Here is a 15,835-nt window from a genome sequence, read left to right on the forward strand (position 1 = left end):
GACACTGATCACGCCCTCTCTCTCTCAGTCTCTCTCGCCTTGCCGTCCAGCGGTCTTGGCGCGTGGCTACTAGATGGGACGGGGTGATGTGCGTGTGTGAGATGTGCACAGCGAAAAGGAGTGGAGGTACAGTACAATAGAAACGTACGGAGTAGCGACGAACAAAACCCCTCATGACCTTCCTTGATCAATGGGGCTAGGCATATGGCCAGTCTTTCCATTGTTCCTTCCAGCATCACATTGTCACATTTCTTTTTTTGAACGCTTTCTGCTCAGGTCCGCATTCTTGTTAGTATAAGGGAGATTACCACGCACTCGCTTCTCGGTCGTCCTTTTCCTAGGTACGGGCTTCTCTCCGCCGTTCGTAGTCGCCGCCTCAAAAAAAAAAGCTTCAAGTGCTTCTGTGCTGGCGCATCATCGCTTCTATATCCCGTGCAGCGAACACTGTCGGGATGAGAGGGTGAGAGGGTTGTCGAAAGCTAACTGGCCAATTGCTTTAACTGGCTCCTTTTCTCGGCTCTTTCTTTGTGTGCCTGCTTGCCGCGGTGGTGGTGGTTGTTGCTGTTGTTATCTCTTCTCGGCTCTCAGGAGTCGTCTCCGTTTACTGGGCTGTTTAGACTTTGGCCCTTCAAGATTTCAAGGTTGAGAGGCTTGATGCCCGTGGAGTTGGACTTGGGCAGTACCAGTGCCTTCGTTTCTTCCCTTCGACAATTGACAATTGCCAGGCACGATTGTAGGGGGGTCACTCCTTGCTCTCTGTTTGTCCTGGCTATTCGTCCTCTTCCCCCTCCGCTGGGCAGCTCAATATGCTGGTCAGATGGAGTAAAGTGGTTGCGTTTGCTACTGGTGCTTGCGCCTCGGCCTCCTTTCTCCCGCCTCATCTCGCAAATGACCCGCGGAACAGCGGCCCTTTGGGAGCTCGAGCAGCAGTCGGTCCAGACCTGCAGTTGTTTAACGACACTCTCGATGCGCTACGAGTCCTGCAGGATGCATATTTCGAGCCTTGGGTAGGCACGTGGCCTTCGGCCATCGACTGGACCGCCGCCGTCATGGGATCTCACGTTGCCGGTGCCCTTTTGTCCCTCTCTCGCGGCCTGGAGCTTGTTCACCCGGGCATGGGCGAGGGTTACTTGTTGAAGGAGAACACAATATCCCTCTACTTCTCTCAGCTTATTGGATTCTACTTCGGCCAGGACGCCTTTGCGATTCGAGGCCAGGCTTTTGACGACATGCTCTGGGTTGTTTTGGGCTGGCTTGACGCCGTCAAGTTCATTGACACCCGCATTGGGAGGGATCTAGAGGTGGTCAACTCGGCGACGTTTTCTACAGGAACACCCCAAAATGATGGCTGGCATGGGAATCTCTGGGTTCCTGCATTCGCGCACCGAGCGAGGATATTCTGGGAACTGGCCTCTGTGGGATGGGACACAAAACTGTGTGGGGGAGGCATGAACTGGAACCCACGGCTCACACCATATAAGAACGCCATCACGAACGAACTTTATATCGCCGGATCGATTTCCATGTATATCTACTTCCCGGGAGATTCTAACGCCGCTCCATTTGGCGCTAATCACGGCCGAAATAGCCCCCCAGCTGGTGTATCTACAGACTGGAAACCTCATGACCCAATATACCTAACGGCGGCTGTAGATGGTTATGAGTGGTTGGCGTCCTCCAATATGACGAATAGCAAAGGATTATATGTCGATGGTTTCCACGTATCTGGCTACGACTCTGGAGGCAACAACACAAAGTGTGACGAGCGCGATGAGATGGTATATACGTACAACCAGGGCGTTATTCTCTCGGGTCAGCTCGGCCTTTTTCAAGTCACAGGCAACCCATCATATCTTCGAGAAGGCCATAGGCTGATCCAGAGTGTCATCTGGGCAACTGGATACGACCTAGCGAGGGACCAGCCGATAGACGATCTCGCGCAACTCTTCCCAAAGTTCGTGCCACCCTGGCATGGACTCGGCAGGGCTGGGATTCTCGAAGAAGCCTGTGATATCAAGGCCAGCTGCTCGCAGGACGGACAGACCTTCAAGGGGATCTGGATGCATCATTTCACAGCTTTCTGCTCTCCGCTTGAGCCCACCACCGCCAACCAAGATACCCGCTCATTTGATAGCTTGCGTACAGAACATTCCATAGCCTGCCATAGATATATTGGCTGGCTTGAACACAACGCTGCGGCTGCTCGAGGTACCCGCGACAGCGAAGGCAAGTTTGGCATGTGGTGGACTGCCGGGCTCCCGAACTTCACAGCGCTAGACTTTTACATCCCTCCAGACGCGCTCCCGGATGACGACGGTGTTGTGGACTATCGAAACGATGGCGTCCCGGATGACCCCCTGTGGATGGTGCAGCCTCATGTTCCGCAGCCCGGTCAGGAGGCACGCCTGTCCGAGCCAGTGGATGATCCCCCCGGCGGCCAGCTTCTGATAGGGAAATATGCTAAGGTCTTGCCTTCGAAAGCGGGCGGCGAGCTAGCTGTTCTCAAAGAGAGGAGCCAGGCCGAGTTCCGTGACCCGAACTCTCGCGGACTCGGAAGGACGGTCGAGACCCAGGGCGGCGGGCTGGCGGTGCTAAGGGCGCTCTGGGAACTTTCTAAGCAGAGTCTATAGTATAGAGGGAGTGTAAAGAGTGTTCAAATTTTGATGTCTTCCATGAAATCGAAAGAGGCCTTCCTCTTTTATATGCAAAGTGCGTGTTCCTCGACCGTCGTAGAGACATCATATGTGTGACTGACTATCAAGTCGTCATGTCGACGCAAAGAAAAACAAGAGAGAAAAACGCACTTGATTAGGTAGTCTGTCCTACACAACCGCCGTCCTCGAGGCTGTGTACTCCTCACATTCCCCAGCGTCTTCCTTCTCTTCTTCCTCTGCTCCAATGTTGTCTTCTTTCAGGTTGCAAGCCGTTTTCATCATTCCGCTCCGTATACAGCCTCACTTACTTCAAGTTACATGCGATTACGACTAAGCACTATGTCGTATCTTTAACAAGGCTCCATAAAGTCAGTGTGTGACAAAAAGGGGGCAGTCTATATTAAGAAAGGGGGGAGGAGAGAGAAAAGGCTCGCTAACGGTATTGCCTGCCGTTTAATGGGAGTCTGCTTTGCCGTGCCCAAAAGCTCAAGTCAGCATCCGAACTGGAAATGATATAATTACAACGCGACGCCGATTCCAGTCCTTTCGTGTTAGAGAATATGCAATGTGTGGTGAGGGCGTGGGCGTGGCGCGGCGCGGCGCGGTCGGTCGGTCAATCTGGTATCTTCAGGTTCTGGGAATTCGTAAACGAATCGCGGGCGGGCTGTTTGGGTAAAACCGGGAACCTAGCCCAGGCAACCTCTTTTCGGAGCCGCGGTCTGCCCCCCTCCGCCCCCATCGAGGCGAGGGACTTCGCGGACCTCTGAGAGTACGGACATGGAATGAAATAACATGCGAGGCTGGCTAGGTGTGTTTATTCCTTTTTATATATAGTTTTCCAGACACGACATACGGACATGCTTAACTGGGAACATTCACTTCGCTTTCTCAAGCACTCCAGTCTATAACTCGCCACCAAGATGAAGTCCTTCCTTCCGGTTCTTTGCCTTCTCGCGGCGAGCGCCACCGCCGCGCCCAGGGCAGACATCCGGGATGTCCCGGTCACTCGCGAGGGCTCGACGTTGCTTCTGGACGGAAAGCCATGGAAGGCTGTGGGAGCCAATGTATACTGGCTAGGCCTCGACGAGAACGTGACGCCTGCTTCTGGAGAGCCTTACTATGCTCCGTTAAAAGCAAGCTATCCCACCAAAGGCCGCACCACGGAGATAATGGCCGTTGTCAAAGCGATGGGAGGCACGGCGATCAGGGCGCACACTCTGGGCGTCAGTACGGGCAACCCGCTCAGTCTTGTGCCGGCACCTGGTCAGGTCAACAAGCAAGCCTTTGAGCCCATCGACTGGGCGGTCTGGCAGGCTCGCGAGTATGGTCTACGTCTGTTAATTCCGCTGACGGATAATTTTGACTATTACCACGGTGGGAAGTACAACTTCCTACGTTGGGCCGGCTTCAACCTGACACAGACCAAGGACTCGACCAATCCCCTGGTCATGCAGTTCTACACGAACGAGACCATCGTAGGCGCTTTCAAGGATTATATTCGCACGTTGATCACGCACGTCAACCCTTACACCAACCTATCGTACGCCGATGACCCCACCATCTTTGCGTACGAGACAGGCAATGAGCTGTGTGGTCCGGTTTGGTAGGCACTCCTTCCCTTGCATACATCGACATACCCTATTTTTAGATGGCCTGGAGGCGGCTACTAGCCGCCCCTCAAGCTACTCAAAGAACCGCAGACAACGGAGGGATGAAGTGCTGACTGAATCTGGAATAGGGGCGACATGAATGTGCCAGCGAGATGGGTCCGTGAGATTGGTGGATTCGTCAAGCAGCTGGCACCGAAGAAGCTTATCGTAGACGGCACGTACGGGGTCAACAAGACACATTTGTCTGTAGAAGAGGTAGACATCTTCTCGGATCACTATTACCCCGTTAGCATCGGCAAGTTGCGGGCGGATGTCGATCTTGGTGAGGCCGCCTAGCTTTCCCCGGTCTCTTTTGCCACCTCGCCTAGTCCAATGGCGACTCGATGTGGCTTGCGGAGTGAAGTTCAAGGAAAAGCTGACAACACATGCATGCAGTCAATTCGGTGAACAAGACGTATTTCGCTGGGGAATATACTTGGGTAAAGTCGGCACCAGCAGCAACCGATGCAGATTTGGCTTCCTGGTTCAAAGTTCTCGAGCAGAGCCCGGCCGTCATAGGAGACGCCCTCTGGTCGTTGTTTGGCCACAATGTTCCTGACTGCAAGGTGAGTGGGATCGAATGCAGAGCCTTTCGTGTTTTTGTCTTTCAATGAGGCAGAGACTCTGCCCCCGGTTTCTTTTTACTGTCAACCGTCCCACTCCGTTACAGGCCCCGAGTTCAAAACTGAGACGAGATAAACAGACTTTTGTCGAGCATAGTGACGGCCTTACCCTACAATATGTGAATCCAGCACATGCCACCCAGATTCAGCTGATCAGGCAGCACTTCATGAAGGCAAGCCAGGAGCTCTCAATCGCCGCAAACGCGCCTCTGCCACAAGTGCCCTGCCCGGCTTCAACTTCGGGGACGGAGACGGGAACCCGGCGTAACCGATGAGAGAAAATAGGCCACAGATTGGACAACAACTGAGAAGCTGGCATGGGGGGTCTTGGGAAAGAGCCGACACATGTTTGCGTGCTTGAGCTGAGGCAGGATAATAAGGGCTGCAGCGTTGACAGATACCTAGGTAGGCAGGGAAGCAATGGGAAGACACCCGAAGGGTCACCTGCGTTGCCACCTAGGCGATTAAAAAGAAATTATTTGCCCTCTTTTGGCCCATTTGGTCTCGGATCAGGGATTCATGTCTCGGAGAAGCTGGAGCCGCGAATTATTGTGTAGCGACATGTGTCTGCGATAGGTCGACTGCGGCAGCACGCTTGGGGCCGCATTCGAGGCTGAAGTAGGTAGATGGGTATGGAGTTCATTGGTTCATTCTGGGCTTTCCATTGTTGGGTGGATTGAGTAGGGTATCTTAGGGATGTATGACATGGCGTAGAGCGTCGGATTCGCCGATCTGCAGCGTGGGTTTTCAGAATTGGGGATCGCGACTCATTCGTCGTGTGGATGGTGGCCTTGGTGGCTGTTTTAGAACGAACGCTAGGCGACTTAGGGCCAAGAGAGGAACGGGGAAAGAACGGGCGAGATGACTCTTCCCGCCGACGTCCTTCATGGTAGGTCCTTCCTTAAACCCATCAGCTAGAGTTTAGAGAACAACCTACCCGACTAGGGCTTGGCACTGACTTGTAGTAACACGACATGCACTTGCCTAATTGGTCGAATTGGCGTTCGCGGACGTGGGCGGACGCTGATGGTGACTTCCCAGGTTGATGTTCTCTTGTGTCTCTGGGTTACGGGCTCCTGCCTCGTGTCCCAAGCCTCGTCCAATTTGAGTGCCAGTTCATCCTTCTACTCCAGGTCAAGTTCTTACCCGCCTAAGTACCACCGTGTCCCTCCAACTCCATGTTCACTGCCTGTGTTGTTAGTTGATCTGTGAGCCATCCACCAAGATACTCAAGCCCGAATAAAGTTCAACCGACGTAACAACCTCCAATACCTCTGATCTGTGAATCTGGGCAGCCTGAGGTGACAACCCAGGACGTTAGTATCGACCAAGACAATCTTGGCTGAGACGAGATGAGTGCAAATACCGCCCCCTTGGTGTCATGCGTCGAGTGTCAACGACGGAAGCAAAAGGCAAGCTCTCTCAGCTATCAAACTTCGTCTCGGCATAACCAAAGCGGCCCGTTCCGCAAGCAACCACATCTTCTCCAGAAATGTGCCTGTTTCACTGACGTGGTCTGATGAGGCGTGTGTAGTGCAACCGAATCTTCCCCTGCAACCATTGCCTGAAAAGGGGAGTGGCACATCTCTGCCGCTTTGTTTCCAAGAGTCCAGGGTCCAGGACCAACAGAGAAGAGATCACGGCAGGCGGGGAGTCGAAGTATGTTTGCTTGTCGGTCCTGCCACTGGCCAGCTTCGTTCGCTAGTTGACCGCATTCGCGTGCCTATCCCATAGATCGTCCAAGAAACGGAGCTTGGATAGTTCTGGCAATGACATATCCTCCGACGAAACTCCGTATAACGAAGTGGAGCAGTCCGAGATTGATGTTAGCGACGCCTTAAATGCCCTCGGCTACCTGTCACACACTCACCACCTGGTGCTGGGCACCGGCCACGGACCCAAGGTAAGAGACTTGGCCCGACATGCCCTATTGCTGGTTTTCTGATAGCCCGGTGTAGGTAGTCAATGAACCCACAGACGAGCTTGCGCAATCCGACGAGCTCAGGGCCGCAAAGGAGTCGATGCTCGCAAAGCCTTACACAGGTGATTCTAGTCACATAGCTCGGCTCCCTTCCTCCCTTCTCGACTGAAGCAAATACTCATTAATAGCAGATTTCCTTGTCGACAATTGGCTCAGCGGAGCCAATTACCACTATTACTCTCTCTACCCGCCCGAATTTAGGACGCAGTATGATGGCTGGTGGGCTATGCCGAGTAATCATACCACGCCAGAACTGACGGCCTTGATTCTGCGCGTTTGTGCCTGCTCGGCTCTGTACATCATCGATAACAATGTTAAACAGAGACTCGAGACCGAACTCAAGGTTGATGCAGTGACGCTTGCCAGGCGCCTGCACGGCGAAGCCGAAAAACTCAGCACCAGTATCCCGCCAGGCAAAGGCGGCTTAGTTCAGGTTCAGCAGCTCTTTCTCACGGCCTTCTGGTTCAAGTCGGCCGAGAAATGGACTGAAGCATGGCATGCCCTTGGAACTGCCATACGAGAAGCAAACGAGATTGGTAAATAACCATTGCTTGTAGTTTGAATCTTTATCATATCCGCTGACCTTAAAGGCCTTCATCGGGATTCTTTTTCAGAGGGCATGTCGGAATTCGACCGCGAGATGAGAAGGCGTCTCTGGGGTGTTTTGTACATGTGGGACTTGTAGGTTGGCCCGTCTGTAACTGGACGCGATCGTTCTGACCTTTCTCATTGAAGTGCTTTGGGTTCAATGCTGGGCCGTCCGCTTTTGGTCAACCATGCCGACTGCACATTCGTGATGCCAACGCTTGCTCTCGAGATCGACCCCGCCGAGCCATATCAACCATCCCCCTTCCGCCATATGAACCTTCATTGCAGGTTGTGTCTGGACATGGCAGGCCAGCTCGGGAGCCCGTCCAATCCAGACACAGGCGAAACCGAACTCGCCATGCGGCTGCGAGATGTTGTCGACAAGTGGTTCCAAGCTCTCCCAGTCGAGTACGCATTGGAGGCCCCGGATACTCGTTGGGACGCTGAGCACCCATTTGTTGTGTTTCAGCGTCGCTACCTCCACTTGATTGGTTTCATGTCCTTGTTCGGATCTATCAAGAAGTTCGTCACCCAGAACTCTGCGAAGCCATTTTCGGATATTGAGATGAGACTCCGGGCGAGAGGAGTCCAGGCTGCGTTGGGTCTCATGGACGTATCGTGGAGCTTTTACGAGACTCTTGCCTCGGTTGGCGCTAAATTTCATTATGCAGTGTTTTGCATATTCGACACCACAACCGTTCTGTGTTCAGCCTTTGTCCACGATGAAGCTCGAAATCTTCCGCAGAGAGAAACGGTCCTCAAGGCCATCAGAAAGGGTATGGCTATGCTTGAAGAACTGCGCTCATCCTCAAAGACAACAGCTGGGTTGTGGTGCATCCTCAAAGGGCTTCTGTTGGCCCTGCCACTGAGTGCGAAGGAAAAGGGGCTCATTCGCGCGCCGAAACGCCACAAGCCAACTCGGCGACAGGCGAAGAGTGAGACTGCCGGACCATCAAGTAATCCTTTAGCGAGTCATGTTCTTTCGGAAACCATCCAGGCTGTCTTGGATGGTAGCGCAACCTCTTCGAGTAAGGAGACTCTAGTCGAGTCTTCCTCAGGCAGAGCCAGTGACCTCTCAGAGCCGGAGGCAATCTCTGGTGACCATCCAGCGCAGAGTTATGGCGCGGTGTCGCTATACCCCCAAAGGCCAGCCGCTAACTTCATCCCGCTATCAACTGGGTTGACATCGTCCGGCGAGGCCAATGACCTGAGCCTCCACTCATTGTCAAATGGCTCTTTGCCATCAGGCGGCGGGTTCATGTTTTCGGACGCTCCGAACTACTCGGGCATCCGGCAGCCGACGGCGCCAGACCCGGCGAACCGCACTGGATGGGAGCCGCATGTGGATGCTGGTTCTGTGAATCGCATTGACTCGGAGCTGTACGCAAACGCGGCCAACAACGTGGATATGTTCCAAGAGAACTTAACCGGCCCGGTGGTACTGGACGGGCCGATGCCTACAGTTCTCGAGTACTGGGACTGGCAGATCCTAAATCTTGACCTGGGAAACCCCGGATTTTGGGAAACTGCTCCACCTGCACCCCCTATGTGATAAGAATAGAAACTTTGACCTCTCGCTAGAGATCAGCAACTCAAGTGTCGAGCTAGCGAAAGGAGAGGAGGTGGTAGTAGGAGCGTGATCTTCAAGGTTCAAAAATACCTGGGGGGTTAACGACATAGGCGGCTCGTTGTTGTATAGAGATCATATGTTGAGATTTGTATGCTTGGTTCTAGGGAAACCGCAAACATGTTCAAGTTGCTGTAGTTCATTCAACAGTACTTTTTGTCGGAGGCCCAGAGTTTGAGTAAACTGGCATGCTTATGATTTCGGTATTCCTTGTTGGCGAGCGTGAAAAGTAGGGTAGCGACCCAGAAGAGGCGAGGGACAAGGAAAGCGGGTGGCTGGTCTTCTCAGGATGCTATTATCTTTCTCAAGCCTTGAGCGTAGAGAGGCTAGGAGATGCCGATGATGGCAAGGAGTTAAATGGGGCGGGCGATCAAACTATGACTATGGACAGTAGGATAGGAGGTATGACGGGTCTCGGCCGGCAATATCAACAATGGCCTAGGCTCAGGTACGACAATTGACCTGGGCTGTGATTGGTCTTTTCCTTCATGCAATATGGTCTTATTTTTTTTTTTTCAAAACCCCCCCGAAGACTTTCGGGGGCATGCGGGAGACGGTCTTGTGCGACTCCTAAAACCGGAGGCTTCCAGCATCGAGAGGGAACCGCATGGTGCAGAAGAATGGGGGTTGTAGCTTATTTTCTCCCAGAACGTGGGAGAGAAAGTCTGTTTCACTGCCCGACCTACCGTAGGTCCCATGTGCCCGCCATGATGTGCGCTTCTCGGATACGGAATCCGCACTGGGTTACGGTTACAATTGCGGCAAGCCTTTACTGGACCCTAACCCTTGACAGATTGATAACCGTCCCGGTTGCTGCCTTCTGTTTGCTTACACTCCTTCCCCAAACACCGATCGTCGGCGTACTCAGTGCTCAAAAAGTAAAGTACTTTAGCTGTGTTACGGATACAGGCAGAATAACGAGGTTGCTCCCATCAAATTCTTCGGCAACGGTTCCCTATCTTATACGTCCCACGTCATCAGACAGGCCTCCCGCCGCGGGAGGTATTTAGCTCGGTCTAGATGAGGCACAGTTGAGGGCTTGAAGTTGAGATTGCCACTGAGCTGGAAACTAAGACGCAGAAGAATGCCTACCTTGGACCCGTGGAATGCTACTAGTCTGGTTACCAAGATGGAGTCAAACATTTAGCCGACCGGCGACGACTAGACTTGCAAGCTCTTGCAAGTCATCAAACAGCGTTTTATAGCTTCAGAGTTGTTCTTGTTGTTGAAGGATTTAGTTCCAACACTCACTCAGGCGGTTTGCCTAAGGTGTGACTCTGCTCCGCCCGCCTAGCCCCACAGCGGGCTGGGACAGGGAGCGGCCAGCACGTGTCAGTCTCTCACAGGTGTCCCGGGCAGACAGCTCGAACCCCGCCTCCCCCCAAAGGAACCAAGTCGAAACCGGAGGGCGGCCACCTATGAGTTGCGTCAAATCATGTTGGAGACGATGCGGCGGACACTGCGGCGCTGCTCGCCGTTCTGCAGCAGCTACGTACGTGTAAGGTAGGTGCTCTGGCTGGAGACAGACAGGATTGCTGGACCAGCCGTCGCACAGCTTTGCGGCCCAACCCAGCGATATGGTAGGCAGGCGACAACCGGGCCGCCGTTTGACTCAATCTGCCTAGGTATGTACCAAGCCCAGGCAAGACTCACTATTTTCGAGCATCCCCAAGAAGCAAGCGAAGCTGCAGTGGGCGCACCAAGCAGAGGCCTTCTCGTGCCGCCGCCGCTCTGTGATGCACCTTGGGGGTTCCTGCAAGTCCCGAGAGTTGCGTGTCAGCCTAGATCTGCCACCTCAATCTATCTGCCGAACCGTAGCTGGGTAGGTGGTAGGCAGTATCTGCAAATCGAGAAAGCTGCCTGGGTTTCGCTCGCAACTGGCTGGCTGGCTACGTATTATTGAGATTATATTGGCACGCACTGCTGCTGCCGCCGCTGCGCTGCCGTGATCCGCATGCACCACACACCATAACCATAATCCCCGCTGTCGACCGTCCCATCGTTTGTCTTGAATCGTGTTCCACGACCGCGATAACGCCCGACCGGCATCGCGACAAGACTCATTCGTCGACCGCCTACCTTAGCCAGCGATTCACCTGCTATCAATGACAGCCATCGCCGGGCGCCACTCCTTGCTGCTCTCCACCACACGTCAAGCTGGCTTGAGAGGCTGTTGCGATGGCCGCTCCAGCAGGCGACACCGCCAGAGATGGGAAGCCCTTCTATGGCACCCTGTTTGATTCGCAAAAGCCCATCCCGAGTCCTACGCCCCTCTTCGACGCCCTCTTGAGAGCCGTCGCCCTCCACATTGTGCGTTGCTCGTCCGCCGCCGCCTGACTGCTTTGCGCGAGCGAGCGCGGGGTTGTCGGAATGATTGGCCTGCTAATTCGATTGTGATTGCGCCTATAGATAAGCGATGTTGGTGACAAGAACGAAAAGTACCTGACGCCCGGCAAGATGGCTGCTTTCTATCAAGCGGCCGGGCATAACTATGATAGTGAGTATCTCTTCGCGGGCTCGGCTCGATTTGGCTCGCTGCCGGCGCGTCTGTCTGGCGTCTAACACAATGTTTCCACCCGGCGCTAGGTCTTTTCGTCGAGATGTCGGCTCAGTCGATATCATTCATCTACCAGGTTCAGGGCTGCCAGCACCTCCTCTTGCCCACTGAGAATGACTTCATCGCCCCTTCAGTCCCGGCGCTCACTGTCAAGGGCTTCTCGAGGTGGCAAGCTATCCAGATTTTGCTAGAGCCGCAGGTCCATGTTCCCGTTCTGCAGTTCGCCGTACGCAACTGGGGTCTGAAGAACCCCGACGACGGGACCGTGTTCCCCCCCGACCTACCCGCCGAATCCCTGCCCACCGACACGGACCCCGATACCGACCGCTGGCACCGGGGCTGCGCGGTAAGGTTGCGCGAGGAGGCAACGCCAAAGGAGGAGCCGAGGCCCGACTTTGCCGACCGCAAGGTTCCCTACTCGCATGTTCGCATCAACCCGGCATCCCCACACGACTACTTCTCCGAACGCAAGGTTCCTTACTCGCACGTCCACGTGGGTCCTGCCCCGCACCCTGTCCGTCAGGGCTCCTCGGGCGTGGGGCGATCCCCCGAGCGCGAACGGGAGCGCGAGCGCGAGAGAGATCGGGCCCGGGAGAGAGACCGCGACCGCGACCGCGACCGCGAACACTATCCGCGGCGCCAGGGCTCGTCGTCCGACGAGCCTCGCCGCCGGAGCCTTTCCGACTATCCTCCCCACCAACCCCAGGAGTCACGTCCAGTGCGTGTCCCACATATCGTGCCCGAGCGCAGTCCAAACCCGAACCAGCGACGTCACAGCCAACCCCGGCAATACAGCACCTCGTCCGAGACGGACGACATTCCCCTAAGCCCCGACACCGTAAAGCCCGCCCCAACTAAGCGCCGTTCCAGAGACCCGCCTCCAATCGCCGTTCGCCATGTCTTTACTGGCCCCGAGGATTCCCCCAGAGTCAGGTCCTCACACGCCCATCCCGGCTCCCGCTCCCGCTCGCCCGCAACGACGCCCGGGGGAGTCCCGCTTACCGCGCCTGAGGTGGCGCGAATATACACACGCGCCGAAGATCAAAAACGGAGAAGCTTTTTTGACATAGTCGATATCGGTAAGGAGAAGCTCTCCAGCTTTCTTCCTGGTTCCGTCGCGTCGGAACGTCAACGGAGTGGCTCGCGGGGCAATGAGGGGCACACGAGCGGGTCCGCGCGGAGCTCAAGAGACGATATCCTGCATGGGGTGCGGCTGCCCCGGACATATTCGGGCGAAGAGCCTGATGATTCGGACCCCGAGAGAGCTGCGCGCCGCCTGAGGGCTCGGAGGGACAGAGAGAGGGACGGCCACCGGGAGCGAGACCGGGACCGTGAGAGGGAAAGAGACCGAGACCGGGATCGTGACAGGGACAGGGACAGGGACAGGGATCGGACGGTAGTGCGGGATAGATCTGACCGCCCCAAAGAACATCCTCGGGATCGCGACCGCGACCGTGACCGCGAAGACAAGGCCCCCCTTAGCGGCGACCGCCCGCGCACCTCTGGCTCGCGAAGAGAACGCGAGCGCGGCGGCGACTCGGACGACGACGACACCTCGCCCCGCAGCTTCACGCGCGGGCCCTACCTGGCCCGCCCCGACTCCCACCGCCGCACGAGCAGCCATGCCGACATTGATCGCCGGCGGGACGACTGGGGCTCGGCGCCGTCCGGCAGAGAGCGCGAACGGAACCGAGATCCCGATAGGGATAGGGATAGAGACCGGGACCGGGACCGGGACAGGGACCGGGAGAGGCTGAGGCGCGACGAGCCCCGCGTGCCCCGTAAACACGACCGGGAGCGAGGAGACCGCGACCGCGACCGCATGCCCAGTCCCGTCGTCACGGGCGTCGGCGGGAGGAAATATCCCGACCTCGGGTGGAGTCGCGAGTAAAATTCCCGTTCTTTAAGTCTTCCATCCGACTCGATGAAAAGTCGGATGGAAGACTAAAACGAGATGACCATATCGCTGTGCAGTGTGCAGACAGTGGAAACGGGGAACGATATGGGGATCGAAAGATGGAAGGATGTTATTATTTGATACACGGGTTCTGGAAACAGCTCGATATTGGCTAGTTTCAAAAAGTCGGCAACCACGCCGCAGGTTGAGATATATGTGGAGGTATCTTGCTTTTTGATTTATTCTTTTCCATTTTTGGATTTTGAACGACGAGCGAGCGAGCGAGCAAGGCGACGACTTCACGGCGTTTATACGGTACGGTACCACCACCCCGGAAATAAAGGGTAGGTAGACATGGAAACGGGAGGAGGCAATATGTATTCTGCTCAACAATTGTTTCTCTACCTATATCTATATGTATCTCTAGGTAGAGGAGGCAGGCACAGCGTAAATATATATATCTACGAGGTATATTTTCCGCTCATCCCTACGGTTAATGCCCTTGGTCTTGGTGTTTGTTGCTGTGTTTCTACGCACTTGTTCCGAACTTGCTCAGATAGGGGTACTAGGGCCCTTTTCAAGACTTCAGGTCCTCCGCCTTACACAAGGAAGAGGCCTCGTAGTTGTGATTTTGAAGTCATGACAGGTGATGGGGAGAGAAGAAAAGGACTTCGAAAGATGCCAAGTGGTAAAAAGCAGTAATATTTTCTTTCCTCTACTCATGGAGTGGCTTACACCCATTACCATGCACACTCTAAAATAAAACAGTTGAGTCAAAAGCAGTAATATTTCTGTTTATTGACGGGATAGTGAATAAGGTATCGTCTATAGTAAACCCATTGTTTTCAGTCACCACTCCAAAGTGATGACCGGTTTTATTCTCCAGTGAATGCCCAAAGGAGGCCTCCCTTTTTTTTTGTTTTCTTTTATTCTTCTTCCGACATTATAATCCTCGATATCCATCGTATATTTCTGTCCCCCAAACCAGCCCACGGAGCGAATGCACGCGCGCTGCAAAGTCTAGGGGACTTGTGTGGTCAAGAAGTGGTCTCTGAGCAACATGGAAAAATAAGGAGGAAAGAAAGAGAAGAGAGTCCACGTCATCACTACCGGGACTCTAACTGTACCTTTCATCATTACCCACGCATGCGCGCGGAGCAACAAGAATAGGCATGTCAACGGGGTAGGATCGTCCCAAAAGTAGGCCGTCCGGTATCATCGCTGCCAGGGAATCAGAGAAGGAAAAGAAACAGAGGAAAGCACCAAGACGGAAAATCACCTCGTTCGGGTGGCGCTCGTGATGTGCAAGACAGGCAAAATGACCTAGAAGGGGAAACTTATTTTTTTTCCCTTTCATCGGGCCGCTTACTTGGCGAGTGGTAGAGTCATTTTCCCAGAGCACATCTGTAGTGCATGGCAGGAATGGTGGTGGTGTGGGGACACGCCGTTCGCGGTGGCTATCGATGATTCCGTGCGGCCGTTTGTCCCGGCCCCCTTCTTGGGTCCGTCTGGCCTCATTTCGAGACCCAAGGTTCTCCTCTGTCGCGGGTAAAAACCCCGCCAGGGACCTAATGTATTCTCTTAACATCCAAAAGAAGAGCAGTGCTGCGATGCAAATTTTCCGGTGGGAAGTGATTTGTTTTCATTAGAGTTTCACAGCTGACTGGTAGCTTGCTGGTTGCCGATCAAGTTTGGTCTGCATATCCCGACATGCTCAGTCCGGCCGCGGTTCAGGTAAGCAAGGATCCGACTCAGACATGTTTGTTGACCGGCTGAAGTCTGGTCGGACCGGCCCTCGTCCAGCCCGTAGGTGCCCATACTACTAATATTGAGCGGGGCGACGAGGGCTGTCGAGCGGCCAGGAGGCGGCCCGAGTCAGTCAGGTGATGTCCGTGAAGTCGGCGAACTGAGAAGACAAGAGGTCCATGTCGTCGCGTGGAGACGATGGACGCCAAGTCCCGAGGCCCAATAGTTGGAATGTATCGGGCCTGGAGCTTCCTGTCCGGGCAGCTCTGTTTGGTGCAACACTTCCCATTCGCCAGCAGCGACTTATTACTCCCGCCGTGGGTGGCAGTCGTGTGTGTGGGTATGTACCTGATGTATGCACACTACACACAAGACGGCGGGCACCCACGGCCGCTGCCGGCGGACAGCAAAACAGGGCCGTGGGCCGTTGATTGGCCAGGGAGGGGTACGCGCCGTCCACACCGCCTGCCGAGCGGCCATCTTGGACGGCCGTCAGAGGAGTCCCGCAAGGAT

At 54.8% G+C, this 15,835-nt stretch overlaps 4 protein-coding genes across 4 annotated transcripts; all 4 read left to right on the forward strand.

The window, feature by feature from the left end:
- Positions 1–806: 806 nt before the first annotated feature.
- Positions 807–2,630, forward strand: B0T26DRAFT_737375 (uncharacterized protein; the record flags this gene model as incomplete). Its single annotated transcript, XM_060443438.1, has 2 exons — positions 807–2,366; positions 2,442–2,630. 2 exons carry the CDS (start codon positions 807–809, stop codon positions 2,628–2,630), a joined length of 1,749 nt encoding a protein of 582 aa, XP_060303748.1.
- A 944-nt stretch (positions 2,631–3,574) lies between these two features.
- B0T26DRAFT_671101 (glycoside hydrolase superfamily) lies at positions 3,575–5,201 on the forward strand (the record flags this gene model as incomplete). The annotated part of the gene is made up of 4 exons (XM_060439282.1): positions 3,575–4,257; positions 4,393–4,586; positions 4,700–4,869; positions 5,007–5,201. The coding sequence occupies 4 exons, from the start codon at positions 3,575–3,577 to the stop codon at positions 5,199–5,201; spliced, it is 1,242 nt and encodes a 413-aa protein (XP_060303749.1).
- A 1,259-nt stretch (positions 5,202–6,460) lies between these two features.
- Positions 6,461–8,420, forward strand: B0T26DRAFT_615706 (fungal-specific transcription factor domain-containing protein; the record flags this gene model as incomplete). The annotated part of the gene is made up of 6 exons (XM_060435981.1): positions 6,461–6,585; positions 6,661–6,829; positions 6,885–6,969; positions 7,036–7,443; positions 7,498–7,588; positions 7,643–8,420. Coding segments are annotated over 6 exons (1,656 nt in total), but the record flags the coding sequence as incomplete, so codon positions are not given.
- Positions 8,421–11,300: 2,880 nt separating this feature from the next.
- On the forward strand, positions 11,301–13,570 carry B0T26DRAFT_737378 (uncharacterized protein; the record flags this gene model as incomplete). The annotated part of the gene is made up of 3 exons (XM_060443439.1): positions 11,301–11,432; positions 11,532–11,619; positions 11,709–13,570. 3 exons carry the CDS (start codon positions 11,301–11,303, stop codon positions 13,568–13,570), a joined length of 2,082 nt encoding a protein of 693 aa, XP_060303751.1.
- Positions 13,571–15,835: the final 2,265 nt, after the last annotated feature.

The sequence above is a fragment of the Lasiosphaeria miniovina genome (genome assembly GCF_030549165.1).
Source record: "Lasiosphaeria miniovina strain SMH2392-1A chromosome Unknown B0T26scaffold_1, whole genome shotgun sequence".
Lineage (NCBI taxonomy): Eukaryota > Fungi > Ascomycota > Sordariomycetes > Sordariales > Lasiosphaeriaceae > Lasiosphaeria > Lasiosphaeria miniovina.